The 19,559-nt window shown below is 36.4% G+C and overlaps 1 protein-coding gene across 1 annotated transcript in view; it reads right to left on the minus strand.

Moving 5' to 3' along the window:
- Positions 1 to 3,764: 3,764 nt before the first annotated feature.
- The window catches only part of LOC111817554 (zinc finger protein 709-like), a 58,542-nt gene continuing 42,747 nt past the window's right edge, over positions 3,765 to 19,559 (minus strand). The window contains exons 2-4 of the mRNA XM_023718741.1: positions 8,526 to 8,652; positions 8,192 to 8,252; positions 3,765 to 6,517 (exon numbers count right to left, since the gene is read on the minus strand). Coding sequence (XP_023574509.1) covers positions 4,339 to 6,517; positions 8,192 to 8,252; positions 8,526 to 8,652 — 2,367 coding nt within the window. The 3' untranslated portion in view covers positions 3,765 to 4,338. The remainder of the gene's footprint in view (positions 6,518 to 8,191; positions 8,253 to 8,525; positions 8,653 to 19,559) is intronic.

A 19,559-nucleotide genomic window follows, 5' to 3' on the forward strand; every position in this document is an offset into this window, starting at 1 on the left:
TTGTAAGTCAAAGATATGATATAAATCTTAGAACAAAAATTAAGATTAAGTAACATTCAGAAAATTAAATACTAATTAATTAAAAATTATATGTTTCAAAACAATTGCATTAAGAAGAAGTTTTCATTATAGCAAAGAAGTACTAAGGGTAAAACATAAGATAAATACTAGAATGGCAAATAAATGACCAGCACTTCTAACAGTTTAAGGATAGGATATCGCACAAAGTTCTAGTGTGTTGTGGACTTGCATAATGACCATGACAATTACTGGTGCCCAGGCGTCACTTGTGGGACTGAACTACAGCTATTTCTTTGAAATCCACCCTGTAGACTCAGATGGAATCATGACCCATAGGGTGGAAGAGAAGTCCATTTGTAGAGTGTGCTGATGGAAATATTTTGCTGGTAAACACAAAAGAATAACTGAAAGACTACTATTGTATACTTCTTATTCTCCTGTATTTAAGTGTTTGCCCTATTTGGTGGGTTCTTTCCATTCTCATTCATGGGGCTGTGATCAATTTGCTCCCTCTCTAGAACATCATTTAGTAGTCCATGTAGGCTTGGCTTTGTCATGAGGAAATTCTTTAGTTGTTATTTGTCATGGAAGTATTTCACTTCTCCATTAAACTTGAAAGAGAGTTTTGCAGGGCATATCAGTCTGGGTTGGAATTTGTTTTCTTGCAAGACTTGAAGTACTTTGCTCCATGCTCTTCTTGACTTGATGGCGTGTGAAGAGAAATCTGCTGTTATTCTGATGGGTTTCCCTTTAAATGTGATCTGTTTCTTTTCTTTAGTGGCTCTTAGTATACTCTTCTTGTGCTGAATTTCTAGGATCTTGAATATTATATGTCTGGGTGTGGTTTTAATTGTGTTGATGTTATTTGGAGTTCTCTATGCTTCAGTTACATGAATGTCAGATAGTTTCCCCATATTTGGGAAGTTTTCTGTTATTACTTCTGCCCATATTCTTTTTTTTTCTCCCAATTTTATTTTATTTTTTCCCATAATTTTATTGATAAACAAATAGCAATAAGTCAGTTTCAAATCAAATGGTAGGACAGTTTCAATAATCAACACATTGCATACAATCTTCCCAGTGGTTAATTGCTGTACAAGATGCGGACATGATATCCTACCTACAAACACCATTAGAACAAATCATTCTATTCATTAAGAGAATGTAATTATATATCTATCCTAACCACTTTGAATACACAGATACAAATTGGACATTCATCTGTATACCCTTTTTTTGTTAAGTTCTGTTATTTGAATATTATAGGTGTGTAAATGCAGCAAAATATTCCAAAAGAGTCCAGTAGCCCATAATAGTATTGGGTCTTCCACTTAACTGGCAACGTCAGAAATTGTTGACCTGAGAACCCTATACATCAACATAACAGCATGGCTTTATTTCTTATACTTCGTTTTTATACTTTTCTGCTGGATGGTTAAGACCAAGGTAAAGCAGGACCTATGCAACAAGAGTTGTAGCTTTTGGGTCTGATAAGGTCAGTGAAATCCCCTCAGGATTTATCCTGAGATCTTGTACCTCAGATTGTAGAACCTTTGTCAGTGTCACCCAAGAGGATAAGTCACGGTCATTGCTTGGCCAATGTGCTCTCTGTGAAAGCCTGAGAGAATGTTTTCTCTCTATCTGACTCTCCTTAGGCATACTCTACATCATCGATCACTTTCCTCTTTAGCCCCATAATCTCCTTGATCAGAAAATTTGGGACACTACTGAGTTACATGATGTTACAGTACAAGTTCTCATATGTCCTGAGTCTTAATTGACCTTAGAAGGCTAGGGCCAAAATGTTGGCTTTCCTTGCAGCCCTCCTTTTTCTCTAATTTTGGTGTGCAAATTTAGGTTGTTAACCATCCAGAAGACAAGCTTATTGTTATTACCATGTATCTTAGGCTGTTAAGCTTAACCTCACTATCTGTCTGAATATCAAACATCTTAGGCATAATATGGAACAGGTATTTTTCTTTTTTTGTCATAATTTTATTGATAAACAAATAGCAATGAGACAGTTTCAAATCAAATAGGTAGGACAGTTTGCCCATATTCTTTTTATATCATCTGTATTAACTCCTCATTGATGCTTATTAGTCTCACATTGTTCGTCTTTGCATCATCTTGCAGGTATTGAATTATTTTTTTCTGCATCCTAGTTGTTTTTAAGAGATCTTTTCTTACTTTTTCACTAGCATGCAGTTGTTCTTGTGAACAATGAAAAATGGCATTATAAAAGTTATCTCAAAATCTGGGGAAACACCACCATATGAATTATAGAGAATTTCACTGTTTACAAAACTGATACCTCTCCTGAGTTAGGTTTTCCTCAATGACACTGTTTCAATTTATTAGATAAAAGACAATCATGATGGGCAGATATGGTGGCCCATACCTGTAGTCCGAGCAGGGGGCAGGCAGACGCAGGAGGACTGCCATATTTTGATGCTAGCTTGGACTATATAATGAGTTCTGGGCCAGCCTGAACTACGTAGTGAGACTGTGATTCAAAAACTATGAATACCAAAAGTATAATGGCATCACACATCAGGGAAAAAAGGTACTTTGGGCCAACCAGATAGCTAAGCAGGCTACCACACATGTTTAGGCAAGTGCAGAGGACTGTGATTCAATCCCCAGGCCATGCCGACTCTGCCCCTGGGGTGTGCTGAGATGGTGAATGAGACTAAGCATAGTGGCACATGCCTCTAATATGAGGCCTTGGGAGAATGAAAACATAAGGATCCCTAGGAGTCTGATCTGTGCACTGAGACCTTGTAGACCGTGTACTAAACATATTTTAAAAAAAGAAAAAAGGCACTTGCCTCATTACATTCAATATAATTATTCTTTTAAGAAAAACACCACTGTTGACAAAAATTCCTTTCAAAGTGTAGTTGCTGATAAATAACATGGTCATATGTAATTCTGCAGATTACAACAGTTTATTATATTCTTCAGTATACAAGGTAGGATCCTGTAGATCTATGGAGATCAGAAACACAGTAGATTGAGTTATTTTTGTACATATGGGGGAAAACCTACCCCAAAATTAAAAATCAATGCAATAAAAATAAGAAAATCACAATTTTGATGGTAAGAAACATTTTATAAATAATATTTGCCCCAGAATGAAATAATAATAGACACAATATACAACTAACGGATATAAGCACATATCTTGTCATGATATGGGAAACCCAACTAATACACAATTTATATAAAACAAATCAACTTTGTAAAAAATACATGTCTACAAGTCTCTGAATATATCAATATAAAATATGGCATCAAATTAAAAAATATCTGTTGTTACATGAATAGCGAGTACACACCAAAAATTTAAAACAAATGTAATGACAGAACTCAAAATTTAAAAAATAACAAAATAAATTTTTATGGCCTATGCCTAATTTTATTTTTTATTTATTTATTTTTTTTTTTGGGGGGCGGAACCGGGGATTGAACTCAGACCCTTGTGCTTGCCAGGGAAGCACTTATTCCACTGAGCCATCTCCCTGGCCCCACTATGCCTAATTTTAAAGACCAAACAAAATTTACATAAATTCTAATTGAAAGTAAAATACATTTATATTCACCATGCTTAATTAAGACACCATGTATTAAGATCAAATAAAAATAACTGTCAACTAAATATTCTTATATTAAACACTGTAAAAACATAATCCAGATACTTAAGTGACTTAATATAAAACACATAATGTATGTGCTTTCACTTTGTGAGAAACTTTCACAGGATTATCAAATTATGCTCATAAACTTTCTCTCCAGTGGCTTGACAAAAAAATAAATGCTTTCCCATATATTTTACATACATGTTTTCCGTCCAATGTGTCATTTTCTTTTGCAAAACATCAGATATACTGAAAGGTCTTCCACATTGCTTTGATATATGGAATTAATGTCAAGTGTGAGCTCTTTTTTTTTTTTTAGCAGAACTTGGGGTTGAACTCAGGCCACTGCACTTGCCAGACAAGCACTTATTCTACTGAGCCATCTCCCTGGCCCAAGTGCGAGTTCTTTTACTCTTTGATAGTTAACAGCTATTACAAAAGTTTTGCCACATTGCTGGGATACTTTCTCCCATGTAACTTCTGTTTGCAAAGTAAATTTTATGCTAAAAGCTATCATTGATTACATACACAGGTATTTTCCCAGTGTGAGTTCTTTCATGTAATTTACAATAACTTTGTATAAAAGGTTTCCCATATTGTTTATATACAGTTCTCCTTGGTGTTTTAAGAGGCACTTTACAATGCTTTGATATTAAAACATTTCTTACTACATTTTCTATCTAGTATGGATTATTTCATGTTTCTGACAGTTACCATATGTGAGGAAAGCTTTACCACATTGTTTACATATAAAAGGCTTTTCCCCAGTATGAATTCTTTCATGTCTTTTACAACTTTTTTGTGTACTGAAAGCTTTCCCATACTGTTTGCATACATAGGGTTTCTCACCACTGTGAAGTCTTTCATGTGCTTTACATGAACTATGAGTACTAAAAGCTTTCCCACAATGCTTACATACATAGGGTTTCTCTCCACTGTGAATTCTTTCATGTTTATGACAATCACTACGTGTCCTAAAAGCTTTCCCACATTGCTTACACACATAGGGTTTCTCCCCAGTATGAATTCTTTCATGGTTCTGACAATCACCATGTGTCCTAAAAGCTTTGCCACATTGCTTACACACATAGAGGCTCTCCCCAGTATGAATACTTTCATGTCTTTCACAAACTCTAAGTATACTAAAAGCTTTCCCACACTGTTTACATATATAAGGTTTCTCCCCAGTGTGAAGCTTTTCATGGTTATTACAATGATATTGTGTACTAAAAGCTTTCCCACATTGTTTACATACATAGGGTTTCTCCTCAGTGTGAATTCTCTCATGAGTGTTACAATTATTTTGTGTTCTAAAAGCTTTACCACATTGTTTACATACATAGGGTTTCTCACCAGTGTGAAGCCTCGCATGCACTGTACATGAACCTTGTGTGGTAAAAGCTTTCCCACATTGCTTACATGCATAGCGTTTCTCCCCGTTGTGAATTCTTTCATGTACTGTGCATGAACCTTGCGTTGTAAAAGCTTTCCCACATTGCTTGCACACATATGGTTTCTCCCCAGTGTGAATTCTTTCATGTGCTTTACAGGAAATTTGTGTACTAAAAGCTTTTCCACATTGCTTACATACAGAGGGCTTTTCCCCAGTGTGAATTCTTTCATGTCTTTTACAACTTTTTTGTGTACTAAAACCTTTCCCACACTGATTACATACATAGGGTTTCTCCCCAGTGTGAAGCCTTTCATGTGCTTTATATGAACGTTGAGTACTAAAAGCTTTCCCACATTGCTTACATACATGGACTTTCTCCCCAGTGTGAAGCCTGTCATGTATTTTACAAGAACCCTGTGTAGTAAAAGCTTTCCCACAATGTTTACACACATAAGGTTTCTCCCCAGTGTGAATTCTTTCATGTATTTTACAAACTCTATGTATCCGAAAAGCTTTCCCACAGTGTTTACATACATAGGGTTTCTCCCCAGTATGAAGCCTTTCATGTACTTTGCGTGAACCTTGTGTCCTAAAAGCCTTCCCACATTGCTTACAAACATAGGGCTTCTCCCCAGTGTGAAACCTTTCATGTACTTTACATGAACCTTGTGTTGTAAAAGCTTTCCCACATTGCCTACATACATATGGTTTCTCCCCATTGTAAAGTCTTTCATGTGCTTTACATGAAACTTGTCTTGTAAAAGCTTTCCCACAGTGCTTACATACATAGGGTTTCTTCCCAGTGTGAAGTCTTTCATGCACTTTACATGAACCTTGTGTTGTAAAAGCTTTCCCACATTGCCTACATACATAGGGTTTCTCCCCAGTGTGAAGTCTTTCATGAATTTTACACTGACTTTGTGTACTAAAAGCTTTCCCACACTGTTTACATGCATAGGGTTTCTCGCCAGTGTGAAATCTTTCATGTCTTTTACAAACTCTATATGTAATAAAAGCTTTTCTACATTGCTTACATACATAGGGTTTCTCCCCAGTATGAATTCTTTCATGTGTTTTACAATTGCCTGGTGTCCTAAAAGCTTTCCCACACTGCTTACATGCATAAGGCTCCTCACCAGTGTGACTTTTCATATGGATCTGAACATTGTTGGGTGCATTAGAATCTTTCAACTTTTCCTTATATACAAAGATCCTCTCTGTAAGCTCAGTTCTTTCAGTAAAGTCTGAGTAAGATTCTTCACACTGATCATTATATTTACATGATTTGTCTCCAGTCTTTGTTCTTGTATCCTTCTTAAAGGAGTTAAAATCACTGCAGTTTCTTCCATGTTCACTACACTTATACAGCTTCTCTTCTAATCCCAAAAGCTTATATTTCTTCATTCCAGTATGAGATATGGTGGGCATATTAACTGGGTAGCATTTCTCCAACTCTTCATTTCTATTTAAAACAATGAACAAAAAAGAATGTCAGTCACAACAAAATGGATCTCCATATTAATGATTTTTCACAAGGTCTGGTGTGATTCCTCCTAAGGAATTCAGACCATTAAATGAGTGCCCAGGAAAATACCTTGGAAACAGCCATCCGCAAAAATGATATTCATTTAGAAACTTTTAAATTGGTATATTTCACAATACAAATGGCCAGTTTCATTTTGGGCAATTGATACACATGTGTATCAAAATTGGTGATGTTTCCTACCTTTATCTTTCTCATCTCCAAAGTCAGGCTTTCCTTTTTTAATTGCCTCTCCTTTATTTTACTTCTTAGTTTACATTTTTGGTTTCTCATGTAAGACAAAACATGTGATCTTTCATATTTTGAGTCTGACTTAATTCACTGCACATTTATGATGAAGGTTTGTCCACCCATTTCTTTGTGCAAATGACATGATTATAATTCATCTTTGTACCTAATTAGATAGCATTTTTTCTGTCTTTCAATAATGGGGATAAATATTGAATTATATCTCCAGCTTTGGGCCAGCCAGATAGCTCAGTGGACTAAAGCATATGCAAACAGGAGCAGGGCTCAGGAGTTCAATCCCAGATCTGCTGTGCTGGCCCCACCCCCAGGGAATGCTGAGATGGCGATTAAGACTGGGCATGTGGTGTGCTCCTGTAATCCCAGCACTTGGGAGGCTGTAAACAGGAGAATCACTATGAGTCTGATCTAGTAGTGAGACCCCAAATACCCTGCAGACCCTTCCCTAAAATATAGAAAAAGAAAAAATAAATAAATAAAATATATCTCCAGATTTTATTTCTTATTTTAGGGGAGACTCTCATTGATGATAAAGTTGCTCGGGCTGACTTTTATCTTGCCATTCTGTTGAATCTGCTTATCAGAGTACTGGGATCGTAACAACATGCCAAGCCTATCAAAGTTTTTCTTTATCCATTCAAACAATGATGGATGTCTAGACTCATTCTATGACTTAGCTGTTAAAAATTGATCTGCTTTGTGTATTGATATGCTACATCAGCATAATGCAAAAAGTTTAGCATTTTGGGGATTATACTCAGAAGTATTCTTAGATCAAATGGAAATTCAATTTTTACTTTTTGAAAAATCTTTACACTGATTATAATACTGGCTACAATAACATTTCTACCCAAAATGTCAGAATTTTAAAACATAAATGGATTCAGTTCTCTGGAGGATTACAACACTAGCATTGATTTGTATTTTCAATACTGATTCAAGGTTTCTAATATTTTACATACTGAATTTTTTATATAGATATCATAGTTACATGTATGTAAATAAGTATCCTGAAGAAGTGTTTCTGGCAAAATTCAAGATTTGTTTTCATGTATACCTATACAAAACACCTAAATGAGATTTCATACATTTTCATGGAGGTAATTATGAAAGAAAAGTTTTGTACCTATATGTCAGGTAGTGTCACTTGTTGCAAGACATCAATATGTTTCAGATACTGGAATAGTTCTGTAATCAATTTTCAGATTATACATACTAAAACTATACACATCGTTGGAGAATATTTTGAGATTAAATGAATCTGAACATGATCACATTTTCCTAGTTCTCATATTGGGGTTTATACGTTCACTTTTGAGGAACAGGTCTTATGTGAGTACAAATTACCTTTTATTTCTACAGCCATTTTTGTGCTCTTTTTTAACTTCTTGGTGCTCCCAGGCTCTACCTGAATTGTAGACATAGAAATACAAGGGGACACTACATTACTGCATGAAAATGAAGATTCCAAAGGCAGGAATACAGCTCAGCAGAACAGTGCCTGCCTGCCAAGAGCAAGGTCCCGACTTAAAGGAAAAAAAAGATTCCAGTTAGATTTATGGTACAATGTATGTAATCAGGCCTGAGATATTCATCAAAAATGTTTACACATTCTACTTAATGAAACTGCACTGATGAGCAGCAACATTCTTTGTCAGTGAGAAAGTGGTGTCAGCCTTACCTACAGCAGCCACGTTCCTAAACGTTTCTCTCATCACATCTCTGTAGAACTTCTTGTGAGATGGTTCCAGCAAAGCCCACTCCTCTGTGGTGAAGTGTACAGCCACATCCTCGAAGGTAATTGCTGCCTAAAGGATCACACATACGTTTATTGAAGGAAGGTTGAGACACACAGCCTAGGATCTTTTAATATCTCTCATAAAAGTTTGAGCAGAAAGACAGGGGTTTAGGTGCATCCTAGGACTCAGGAGCCTGAGGCAGGAGGACTGCCATGAATCTGAGACTAGTGCAGGCTACAAAGTGAGTTCAAGGCCATCCAGAACTGCATAAGGTGACCGTCTCGAAAAGAAAAGAAAACCAGAAAGCTGTACCGTTGCTGAATCCTTTAAAGATTGACTGTGTCTTGGTAATCAAATTCTTGCATAAGCACAAATTTCCAGACAGTATTTCCTTATTTTTGTTTACTTTTTCGTACTAGAAATCAAACTCAGGACCTTGTGCTTGCCAGGCAGGTGCTGTGCCGCTGAGCTATTTCACCCAGAGAGCATTTCTGATGCCAGGTCGTCAGTCACTGCCTCGGCAACAGCAGAACAGAAGCACTGCTTCTCCGGCTGGATCACGGCGGGGCACTGAGCAGCGTCCGTAACGCAGAGCTCCTACAGGTAGCCTTCACGATCGCCATCCACACAACACAAGGGAAGGCAATTCTCCAACAAGTGTTTTGCTGGACCATGGTGACATCTCTTTCCTAACTTTATTACATATGGTAATGTGTTTTTTGATTACACTTGGGAAGTATTTTAAAACTTGAATTTTGTTACATGAAAAATAAATATCATGTAAGGGTAATGAATAAACTGCTAATACAAAATTTACTGAAATAAGTCTGAAAATTGTAAATAGACGAAGGGTGGCATTTCATCTTGTAGCTCAAATTCACAAAATGGTCTCTTTCACTCAGATATGATTTTGCATGCTAATCTCTAGTTATCTGAACAACTAATTTAAAGACAGCAATATGAAATATAACAACCATTGTTGAATTTCTATCTTTTTGTTTAGTGAAATTCTGGACCATTCATAATGTTTATTTTTTGTACTATTTTTATTCTCTTTAAAAATAATAAAATAAAAAAGAAATTCTAGGAGAATATGAGACAACAATGAAGGAAAAGAGATAAGCAAGATATATGCATTGAAAACCAATATATCACAAAATAATGGCATACAAAAGCAAAACTTTATCAAGGAGTAGTGTATGCCTGTAGTCACAGCACTTGGGAGGACAATGCAGGAGGACTGCCAAGGAATTCAAGGCCAGCCACACAGTAAATTCAAGGGTAGTGTTAAATACAATGTGAGGCCCTGAGTCAATCTCCCTTCAAAAAGTGATAACTTCTGTTATGGTTTGTCTCTAAGTGTCCCCCCAAAACCTCGTGCAGTCATGGGATGGGGATTTCTAGAGTTTGAGATTAACTCATGATCCACAAACAAGGATGATGAGTCTTAGTACTGCTGGGTTAAGGGGTGTGAGTAATACACCCAGACCCAGCCTGGGGCAGATAGCCTGAATGCAACTTAAGGAAGACAGTTTTCCTCTCAGTAACTATTGTTGATGTTACTCAGCTCCTTTTGCTTTCTTTGCTCTTTGCCGCCGCAAGGGAAGGCTGTTCTTTGCTAAGTGCCAATCTGCCTTGGAGCCAGCTGAGTATGGAATGAAACCTCCAATAACTGTGAGCTAAATAAAACCTTTCCTTCCTTCATTTTAGGTGTCAGGTATTTGTCCCAGCAATGAGAAAAGAGCAACTGAGACAACTTCACACTTAGTAGGGTGGAACTTGAAGGAGCTGCTGTGTTCACTTTGTGGGGCACAGCCTGAAGGAGCCAAGCACAGAATCCAGACAAAGCCAGACCCAACTGATCTATTTTGTGTTCAGTAGCACTACACCTGGTGACCTGAGATGTACTGCTAGGCCCAGGAGGGACCAGACTGAGGCCCAGACTTACGGGAGGATCCTCATGGCACAGAGTAGCAGGACATAACCTGGGTGAATTAGTCTGCCTACAAGACTCCAGGTACATGAAGGGGAGGTGCCTAGACACAAAAAAGGACATCTAATTATAAAAAAAAAAAATTCCAATTTACAATCTGCTTTGCTATATAGCTATAATGATTATTCCTGCAGTCTAAAGTACAAAACCAGATTTGACCCAGAGCCCGGGCCTGGTGTGTAAGTGGGACTGCCTAGAGCCCACGGGGTCTTCATTCCACCTACCACCCAGGTCCAGCGTGTGAGTTGGACTGCCTGGGGCTCGCTGGGTCCTCCTTTGACCCAGACTCAGCATGTGAGTAAGCCTGCATGGGGCCTGCTGGATCCTTATTCCACTCAGAGGCCAGGGCTGCGCTGAGAGTACAACTTCCTTCATAAGACAGGCCCAGTGTGGAACCCTGCAACCAAACTCCCTACAGAGAAGCTAGAGGCAAGACCCACCCAGTTGAACCAGGAGCAGAACATCTTGCCAGAGTGACACAGTGGGTTCACCTCCAAGTGCTGCAGCAGGAAGAAGTGGAGCACAGCAGTCAGATCCAAGCCACACCCACCTGGACGAGTTTGAACTTGGCAAACCCAGATCTGGTGCTAAGGTAATAACTCTAAGCTCTACACCAAGGTCAGAAGACAGTGCTATACAAAACGACAAAGAGAAAGAGCAAAATGCATTCTCAGACACTGCGCCAACCCAGAAGAAATGTAGGAGACAATAGCATAGAAGAAATTGGAAATAATACATCTAAAACCTCTAAAATAATAGTGGCTGAAGTAAAAAAACAACTGCAGAAAGGTAAAGAGGAAATCAGATCAGAAATAATTTCTGAAGTAAAAAAAGAAATCATAACTATAATGAAAAAAGTATTAAGTGCTTCTAAAGAAGACACTGATCAAAAAAACAGAATAGAAAAATGATGGAATTCTTGAATGAGCAATACAAGAAATAGAATGCATGAAGCAGATTAAAAGTGCTATACAGGAGATTAAAACCTCAATCACAAAGTGGCAAAACCCATTGAATGAAAGTGAAAATACACTTTCAGACCTTAAAGACACCATTGCAGCTAGTGAAAAGGTAAGAAAAGATCTCTTAAAAATAACTAGGATACAAGAAAAAATAACTCGACATCTGCAAGATGATGCAAAGATGAACAACGTAAGACTAATAGGCATCAATGAGAAAGGAGTCAATACAAATGGTAGAAAAAAGATATGAACAGAAGTAATAGCAGAAAACTTCCCAAATGTGGGGAAACTATCTGACATTCATGTAACTGAAGCATAGAGAACTCCAAATAACATCAACACAATTAAAACCACACCCAGACATATAATATTCAAGATCCTAGAAATTCAGCACAAGAAGAGTATACTAAAAGCCACTAAAGAAAAGAAACAGATCACATTTAAAGGGAAACCCATCAGAATAACAGCAGATTTCTCTTCACACGCCATCAAGTCAAGAAGAGCATGGAGCAAAGTACTTCAAGCCTTGCAAGAAAAAAAATTCCAACCCAGACTGATATACCCTGCAAAACTCTCTTTCAAGTTTAATGGAGAAGTGAAATACTTCCATGACAAATAACAACTAAAGAATTTCCTGATGATAAAGCCAAGCCTACACAGACTACTAAAGAATATTCTAGAGAGGGATCAAAATGACTGCAACTCCATGAATGAGAATGGAAAGAACCCACCAAATAGGGCAAACAATTAAACACAGAAGACTAAGAGGTATACAAAAGCAATCTTTCAGTTACTCTTTTGTATACAGCAGCAAAATATTTCCATCAGCATACTCTACAAATAGACTTCTCCTGAACCCTATGAATCATGATTCTATCTGGGTCTACAGGGTGGATATCAAGGAAATAGCAGTAGCTTAGTTCCAAAAGTGACACCTGGCCACCAGTAAGCATCATGGACACTGTCCAAGTCCACACCATGCTAGAACTTTGAGTGATATCCTATCCTCATATTGTTAGAAGTGCTGGTCATATATTTGCCATTCTAGTATTCATCTTATGTTTTATTCTTAGTAATTCTTTACTATTACGAAAACCTTTTCTTAGTTCAATTGTTTTGAAATATTTAACTTTTAGTTAATATTTAATTTTCTGAATATTGTTTAATCTTAATTTTTAAGATTTATACTGGGGCTGGGGAGATGGCTCAGTGGAATATGTGCTTGCCAGAAGCGCAAGGGCCTGAGTTCAATCCCCGGTTCCACAAAAAAAAAAAAAAGATTTATACTGTATCTTTGACTTACAATCTACTTAAAAGACAAGGTATGATATTTTCTTCTAGTATTAGAAACTTTAAAAAGTATATGTACATTTTCCATTGACTTTAAATTACTTCTTTTACACACACACACACACGAAAAAATATGTGTATAATCTGACATAAGATTGATACTGTTTTGTAGAAATTTTCAATGACCTTTTACATAGGTTCATCTGATATATCTTACATAGTCTTGCATAACTATCATTTTGAGAGCTCTTTTTTCTTTATCCAGGAGCATACAGCAAATTCTTTTGCCTTCTGGATTATGCCCTTTGTTATTTCCTATATGCTATGTCTGGAGGTATTAGAATATTTCAAGTTTGTATAACTGGAAAATATTTTACTTTTAGTTTTCAAAGGTATGTTTGCTAAATATAAAACACATTGAGGGCAGATCTTTTTTTTTCTTTCAGTCCTTTGAATTAATTAGTCTAGTTTCTTACACTGTCATATTCATTTAAGTTTGTAAATTATTTACATGTGCAATCTATTATTAATCTCATGCTATGTATTCATGTCAGAAATAAAAAAAATAAAGTCAAAAAAAGAAAGTAAAGTAGAAAAAATATAAGAACTTAAGAGAAAAGAGGCAACTAGAAAAAAAAGGAGATAAAATACATTAAGCATTAACTGTTCATTTCAATAGACCAGCAAAAACCCACAGTACAGTTGTGCAAACCATCCTGCTTAAAAACTAGACACACCTCTTTTACCCACTCTCTCTCCTGTCCATCTTAACTCCATAATTTCTTGCTTTTGAACAGGTTCATTCCTTTTTCCCAATATGTCTTGAGCCCTTTAGATTTTACTTTCTCTTTCAGGTTCTCACACGGAGACAATTAAATATTTGCACATGTGGATCTCTTTTATTTCACTTAAAAAAGTATGATCTCTATTTGCCTTCATTTACTGACAAAACTGTCAAATTTATGCTTCTTTAGAGCTTAATACTTCACTGTGTAAAAATACAGCATCTTTTTTTCTCTATATTTGGCGTACAGGAATTTGGATTGAGTGCAAGATTTTTAGCTATGACAAGCTGAGCTGCTGTAAACATGGGTATACACCCATCACTGTGGTATGATGGTTACAGTTCTTCTGGAAAAACACCCAAGAAGGGAACAGGTAGGTTGAATGGGACCTCAAATTCTAACCTTTGAAGAATCTGCACACTGATTTCATAGCGATCACACCATTCTGCACACCCATCAACCTACAGAAGGGTTCTTTCTTCCCCACAGCCTCTTAAGCTTTTATTATTGCCTGACTGCTTATGACAATGAATGACTATCATGTAGCCATTCTTTCTCGAGTGAGATAGAATCTGTCATTTTAATTGGAATTTCTTGAATGACCAATGATGTTGAACATTTTTTCATATATTTGCTTGCTATTTAAGTCTTCATTTGAGAAGTGTATTTTCACCTCGGATACCCATTTTTTTTTATTGCACCTTGGAATTTTAGAGGCTTATTTTTAAAAATCCTTTGTATGTTCTACATGGAAGGCCTTTCTCAGAGGGATAGTCAGTAATATTTTTCCATTTTGTGGGTTTGCTTTTTACACTGTTAAGAGATTTCCTTCCAAATGCAAAACCTTTAAAAAAGATAAGATACCAGTTGTTGATTCCTTGAAGTAGTTCCATGCAGTTTGGCTTTTGTTCATGACTACTCTACCAACCACTATGTCTATTAGATTTCTACCTACATTTTCCTCCAGAAGACTTAGTGTTTCTATTTTAATGTTTAAATCTGTGATCCATTTTGATGGTAAGTTTAGTGAGTTATGATAGGCATGAGTCTAATTTTATTTGGCATATGGAAAGCCAGTTTTTCCAGCACCATTTATTAAACAGGCTATCTTTCTTGTAGTAAACGTGTTTGGAAACTTTGTCAAAGATAATGTGGCTGAGTATGTTTTTGTTGTGTCTGCATCTTCTAATCTGTTCCATTGATCCTCAGGTCTCTGTGTCATACCATTTTGATTGTATCATAGCTTTTAATATAATTTCAGATCAGGGATTTTGATACCTCCCACCTATCCTTTGCTTCCTAGGATTGCTTGTGATATCTTGAGTGAGTTCTTGTTCCATATGAATTTTAGAAATGTTTTCTCTGGCTCTGTAAGGTATATTAATCAGTGTTACATTTAATCTGTATAACAATTTTGGGAGTGTGGCCATTTTCACAATGCTGGTTCTTCCTATTTAGGAGTAAGGAACATCGTTCCATTTTCTGAAATCCTCTTTGATCTCTATTCTCAGAGCACCATAATTTTCAGTATACAAACCTTTTACTTTGTGAGACTTATTCTTAAATATTTCAATTTTTTTGGAAGTTACTGTGCAATGTGTGGTATCCATAATTTCACTTTGTGTGCATTTGTTATCTTTGTACAAAAAAATTCTATGGATTTTTGTGTATTTACTTTGAATCTTGCTATGTTGCTGAATTTGTTGCTTAAATTTGTGAGACTCTTGGAGTTTTGGGGGATTTCTGTGTAGACTATTATTTGCAAATAATGCTAATTTCACTTCATTTTCATTTCTTGTTGCTTTTGTCTCTTATCTAACTGCTCTGGCTAATGTTTCCAGAACTATGTTGAATAAGAGTAGGAACAGTGGACATCCTTGTCTTAGTCCTGAATTTAATGTGAAACTTTTAGTTTCTGCCCATTCACTAAGATGTTGGCTGTTAGTTTCTCATAGATGGCTTGTATCATGTTGAGATGTAGACCATCTATTCCAATTTTCTCTAGGGTTTTTATCATGAATGAGTATTGGAGTTTCTCAAAAACCTTTTCAGCATATATTGAGATGATCATGTGGTTTTTGTTCTTGGTTTTCTTAATGTGGTGTATTATATTTATGGATTTGCATATGTTGAGTCATCCCTACATCCTTGGGATGAATCTCATTTGGTCATTATATGTAATCTTCTTGATGATTTGTTGCATCTCTTAGCTAGTATTTTTTTTTTCTTTTTTTGGATCTATATTCATTAGAGAGATTGCCTGAAATTCTCTTTTATAGCTGTATCTTTTTCTGGATTTGGAATCAGAGTAACACTTGCCCCCAGAAATGAGTTAGAGTTTGGGAATATTGTTTCCTGAAAGTTGGCATTAAATTTTCTCTAAATTCCTTGTAGGGGCCAGGGCTTGATGGCTCAGTGAAATAAGTGTTTCCCTGGCAAGCACAAGGGCCTGAGTTCAATCCTTGGTTCCACAAAATAAAATAAAATAAAATAAATAAATAAATAAAATTTCTGTATAATTTAGCTGTGAATCTATCAGGACCTAGGCTTTCTTTGTTGGTAAGTTTTTAATGACATTTTAAATTTTCTTTCTCATTTGGGGTTATTCAGAGTTTGTCTATCCTCTTTACTCAGCTTTGGAATTTTATATGTATCTAGGAAACTGTCTATTTCCTCTGTTTTCCATCCAGAGAGTAAAGATTTCGGAAGTATGCTGTGATGATCTTCTGAATTTCACTAGACTCTGTAGTGATTTCGCTCTTTTCATTCTTTATCACATGAATTTGGGTGTTTTGTTTCTCGTTAAATAAGGTTGGCTAGGGGCTTATCAATTTATTCTTTTAAAGAAACAACTCTTCAATTCATTCATTCTTTATATTAATTAAACACTGCCTTAATTTCTACTGCAATTTTTATAATAATTTCCTGACTTCTCTGGGCTTTGGACTTGACTTGCTCTTGTTTTTCGAGGAGTCTGAGTTGCAGCATAAGTTCTTTTATTTGGGCTTGTTCTCCTTTTCTAATATGAGAATTTACCACTTTGATATTCCTTCCTAAGACAGCTTCAATTATATTTCACAGGTTCTAGTAAGTTATATCTTCATTTTCATTTGATCTTATTTGCTTTCATCTGTGACCCAGTGATTTTGAGGACTGTTAATTTCTATGTGTTGAAGTTCTTTTTGTGGTTTCTTTTGTCAACAATTTTCAGTTTCATTGCACTATGTTCAGAGAGTATGCATGGAATAATTTCAGTTCCTTTACATATACTTATGCATATTCTGTGTGCTAATGTATGGTCTATTGTGGAGAACATCCCACGTGTAGCTCAGAAGAATGTGTACTGTGTTGTTGCTATGTGAAACGCTCTGTAAAGGTCTCCTAAGTACATTTATTCACAAGTTTGGTTTAATTGTTATTTCATTGCTGATTTTTTTGTAGCTGATATGTTTCTTTGTGACAATGAGGTGTTAAAGTACCCCATTGCAATTGTTGCAACTGCTCATTTGATTTTTCACCTTAGAGGTGGGTGCTCCTACATTGGGTGCATATGTATTTAAAATTGTTATCTCTTCCTCCTGCAGTTTTCACCTAACAAATATGTAGGAAGCTTATTTATCTCTTTGAGTGATTTTTCAAGTTGATATCATCATCAACTAGACTATCTAACCCTGCTCTTTTTTGTGGCACAAAGTATTGTTTTCTATCCTTTGAATTGTAGTCTGTGCATTCCTTTGGAGTTAAATGTGTTTCTTGTACATAGCTTATTGTTGGATTTTGTTTCTTAATGTACTCTGCCAGTCTGCTTCTTTTGATTGGTGAGTTGAAGCTGTTTACATTGATGATTGTAACTGACATGCATTGAGTTATATTTTTTATGCTATTTTCCTGATACAGGCTCTGTACTTTTCCCCTCCTTTTCAGTGTTGGCTCTCTAGGGCTGGGGGACCTCAGAGGCTTAAGTGCCTGCCTGGCAAGCGCAAAGTCAATAATGCTTCAGTGCAAGTGTTCGCTGTGGATCGGCTTCACCAGGATCCCACATTCCACCCACAATCTTCTTAACTTCTTAAAATGGTGGATAGGTAGAAGCACAAGCTCTACGCCTGTGTGCTGGACGCAAAGGGTGGCTGCTCCCCAGTGTCCCATGGGCCACCCAGAGTCCTCCTAAGTTGTCAAATGGTTGGACAAGGCACTGAGAAACTTCTGTGCCTACAAGTGCTGGGTCCACAAGCTGCAGCTCCCCAGAGCCCAGTGTGCCACCCAATGTCCTCTCACATTCTTAAAAGCTTGACTAGTGCCAGGACAGGTTTTATGTCTGTACTCTAGCAGCCAAGGTTTGCTGTTTACCAGAGGTGCATGGGCTGCCCAGAGTCCCACAGAGTTCTTAAATGGTTGGACCACACTGGCAAAAACAAACAAACAAAAAAAACCAGACCTGAGGACTCAAGGATCAATGAAACTGAAAGAAGATACGAACACAACTACAAACACACTCAACCACCTTTTCTTTAACAAATATGCCAAATGTGGTCACTAGAAGATAGCCTCTTCACAAAATGGTGTGGGAAAAACTGGCTTTCTATATGACAAAGGCAAAAATTAGACCAACCACCATGCATTAAAGTACAAAATGGATCAGAGATTTAAACATTAGCATAGAAATCAAATATTCTGGAGGAAAATGTAGGTAGCAATCTTGGACATAGGGATAGGCAGAGAGAGTCATGAACAAAAACCAAACTACACGGGAAATACTTCAAAGAATCAACAACAAAGATCTCATCTTTTTGAATATTTTCTTTACTTAAAGAAATTTCCAATAGGATAAAATGAAAACCCATGAAGTGGGAAAAAATTATACTCCCCTGTCCCTTGGACAAAGGCCTTCTATCTAGAATATACACAGATTTTAAAAAAAAAATCTGGCCTCTTCAATTCAAAGACCCAACCCAAAAATGGGCACCTGAGGTGAATATATACTTCTCAGATGAAGAAAAACAAATGGCAAACAATTATATGGAAAATGTTCAAATCATTGATCATTCCAGAAATGCTAATTACAATTACACTGAGATTCCATCTCACCCCAGAAAGAATGGCTATCATCAAGAAGTCAGCTATAACAAATGCTGGACAAGTTGTGGGTGAAAAGGCACCCTTCTCCACTGTTCAGGGGAGTGGAGACTTGTACAAGCACTATCAAAATAAGTATGGATATTCCTCAAAAAGGTAGAATTGGAGATCCCATTCAAACCAGGTATTCCTTTCCTACTAATTTTTCCAAATTATTGGACCAGGCACCAGGAAAACTATACCTACATGCTCTGGGGCCAAATATCACAGCTTGCCAGAGGCCCAGAAGTCTTCCAGAATCCTCTTTGATGAAATTAATATTTCATTTCTGATGAAATTTTAATATTTTGTTCTTGTGTAGAATCTTGACCATTTTATATACTAATGTACACTTTTGGGGGCAGTGATCATGGCTAATTGAAGTTCTATATGCCTCATTTTTATGTATGTCAAATTCTTTTTCCATGCTTTTGAAGCTTTCTGCCATCACTTTAGTAATTTTTTTATCTTTTGTGCTATCACCCGATTTACAGATTTCAAACAAAGTTGCAGTTTTGCTCTGTGTCATCTAGCAACTGTTGAATAGACTTTTCATAGTTCCTTACTATTATTAACAAAAACTATATTTTCATAGTTTCTAATTACAATGTTGTGTTTTACACATCATAGTAGCTCATTTTGCTGTATATACTTTCTATTGAATTTTCAATCTCCTGGATAGCTCATTGAATTTTCTCTATAGATTCCAGATATAACATTTAAGATATGTAAATATTTTATAAGAAATACAATGAATAATTTATGACAGAGGTATAAATATATTGGGAAAACCATCCAAGTGTTGTGGCACACACCTGCCATCCCATTACTTAG

Source organism: Octodon degus, unplaced genomic scaffold (genome assembly GCF_000260255.1).
Source record: "Octodon degus isolate 3935 unplaced genomic scaffold, OctDeg1.0 scaffold00061, whole genome shotgun sequence".
Taxonomy (NCBI): Eukaryota; Metazoa; Chordata; class Mammalia; order Rodentia; family Octodontidae; genus Octodon; species Octodon degus.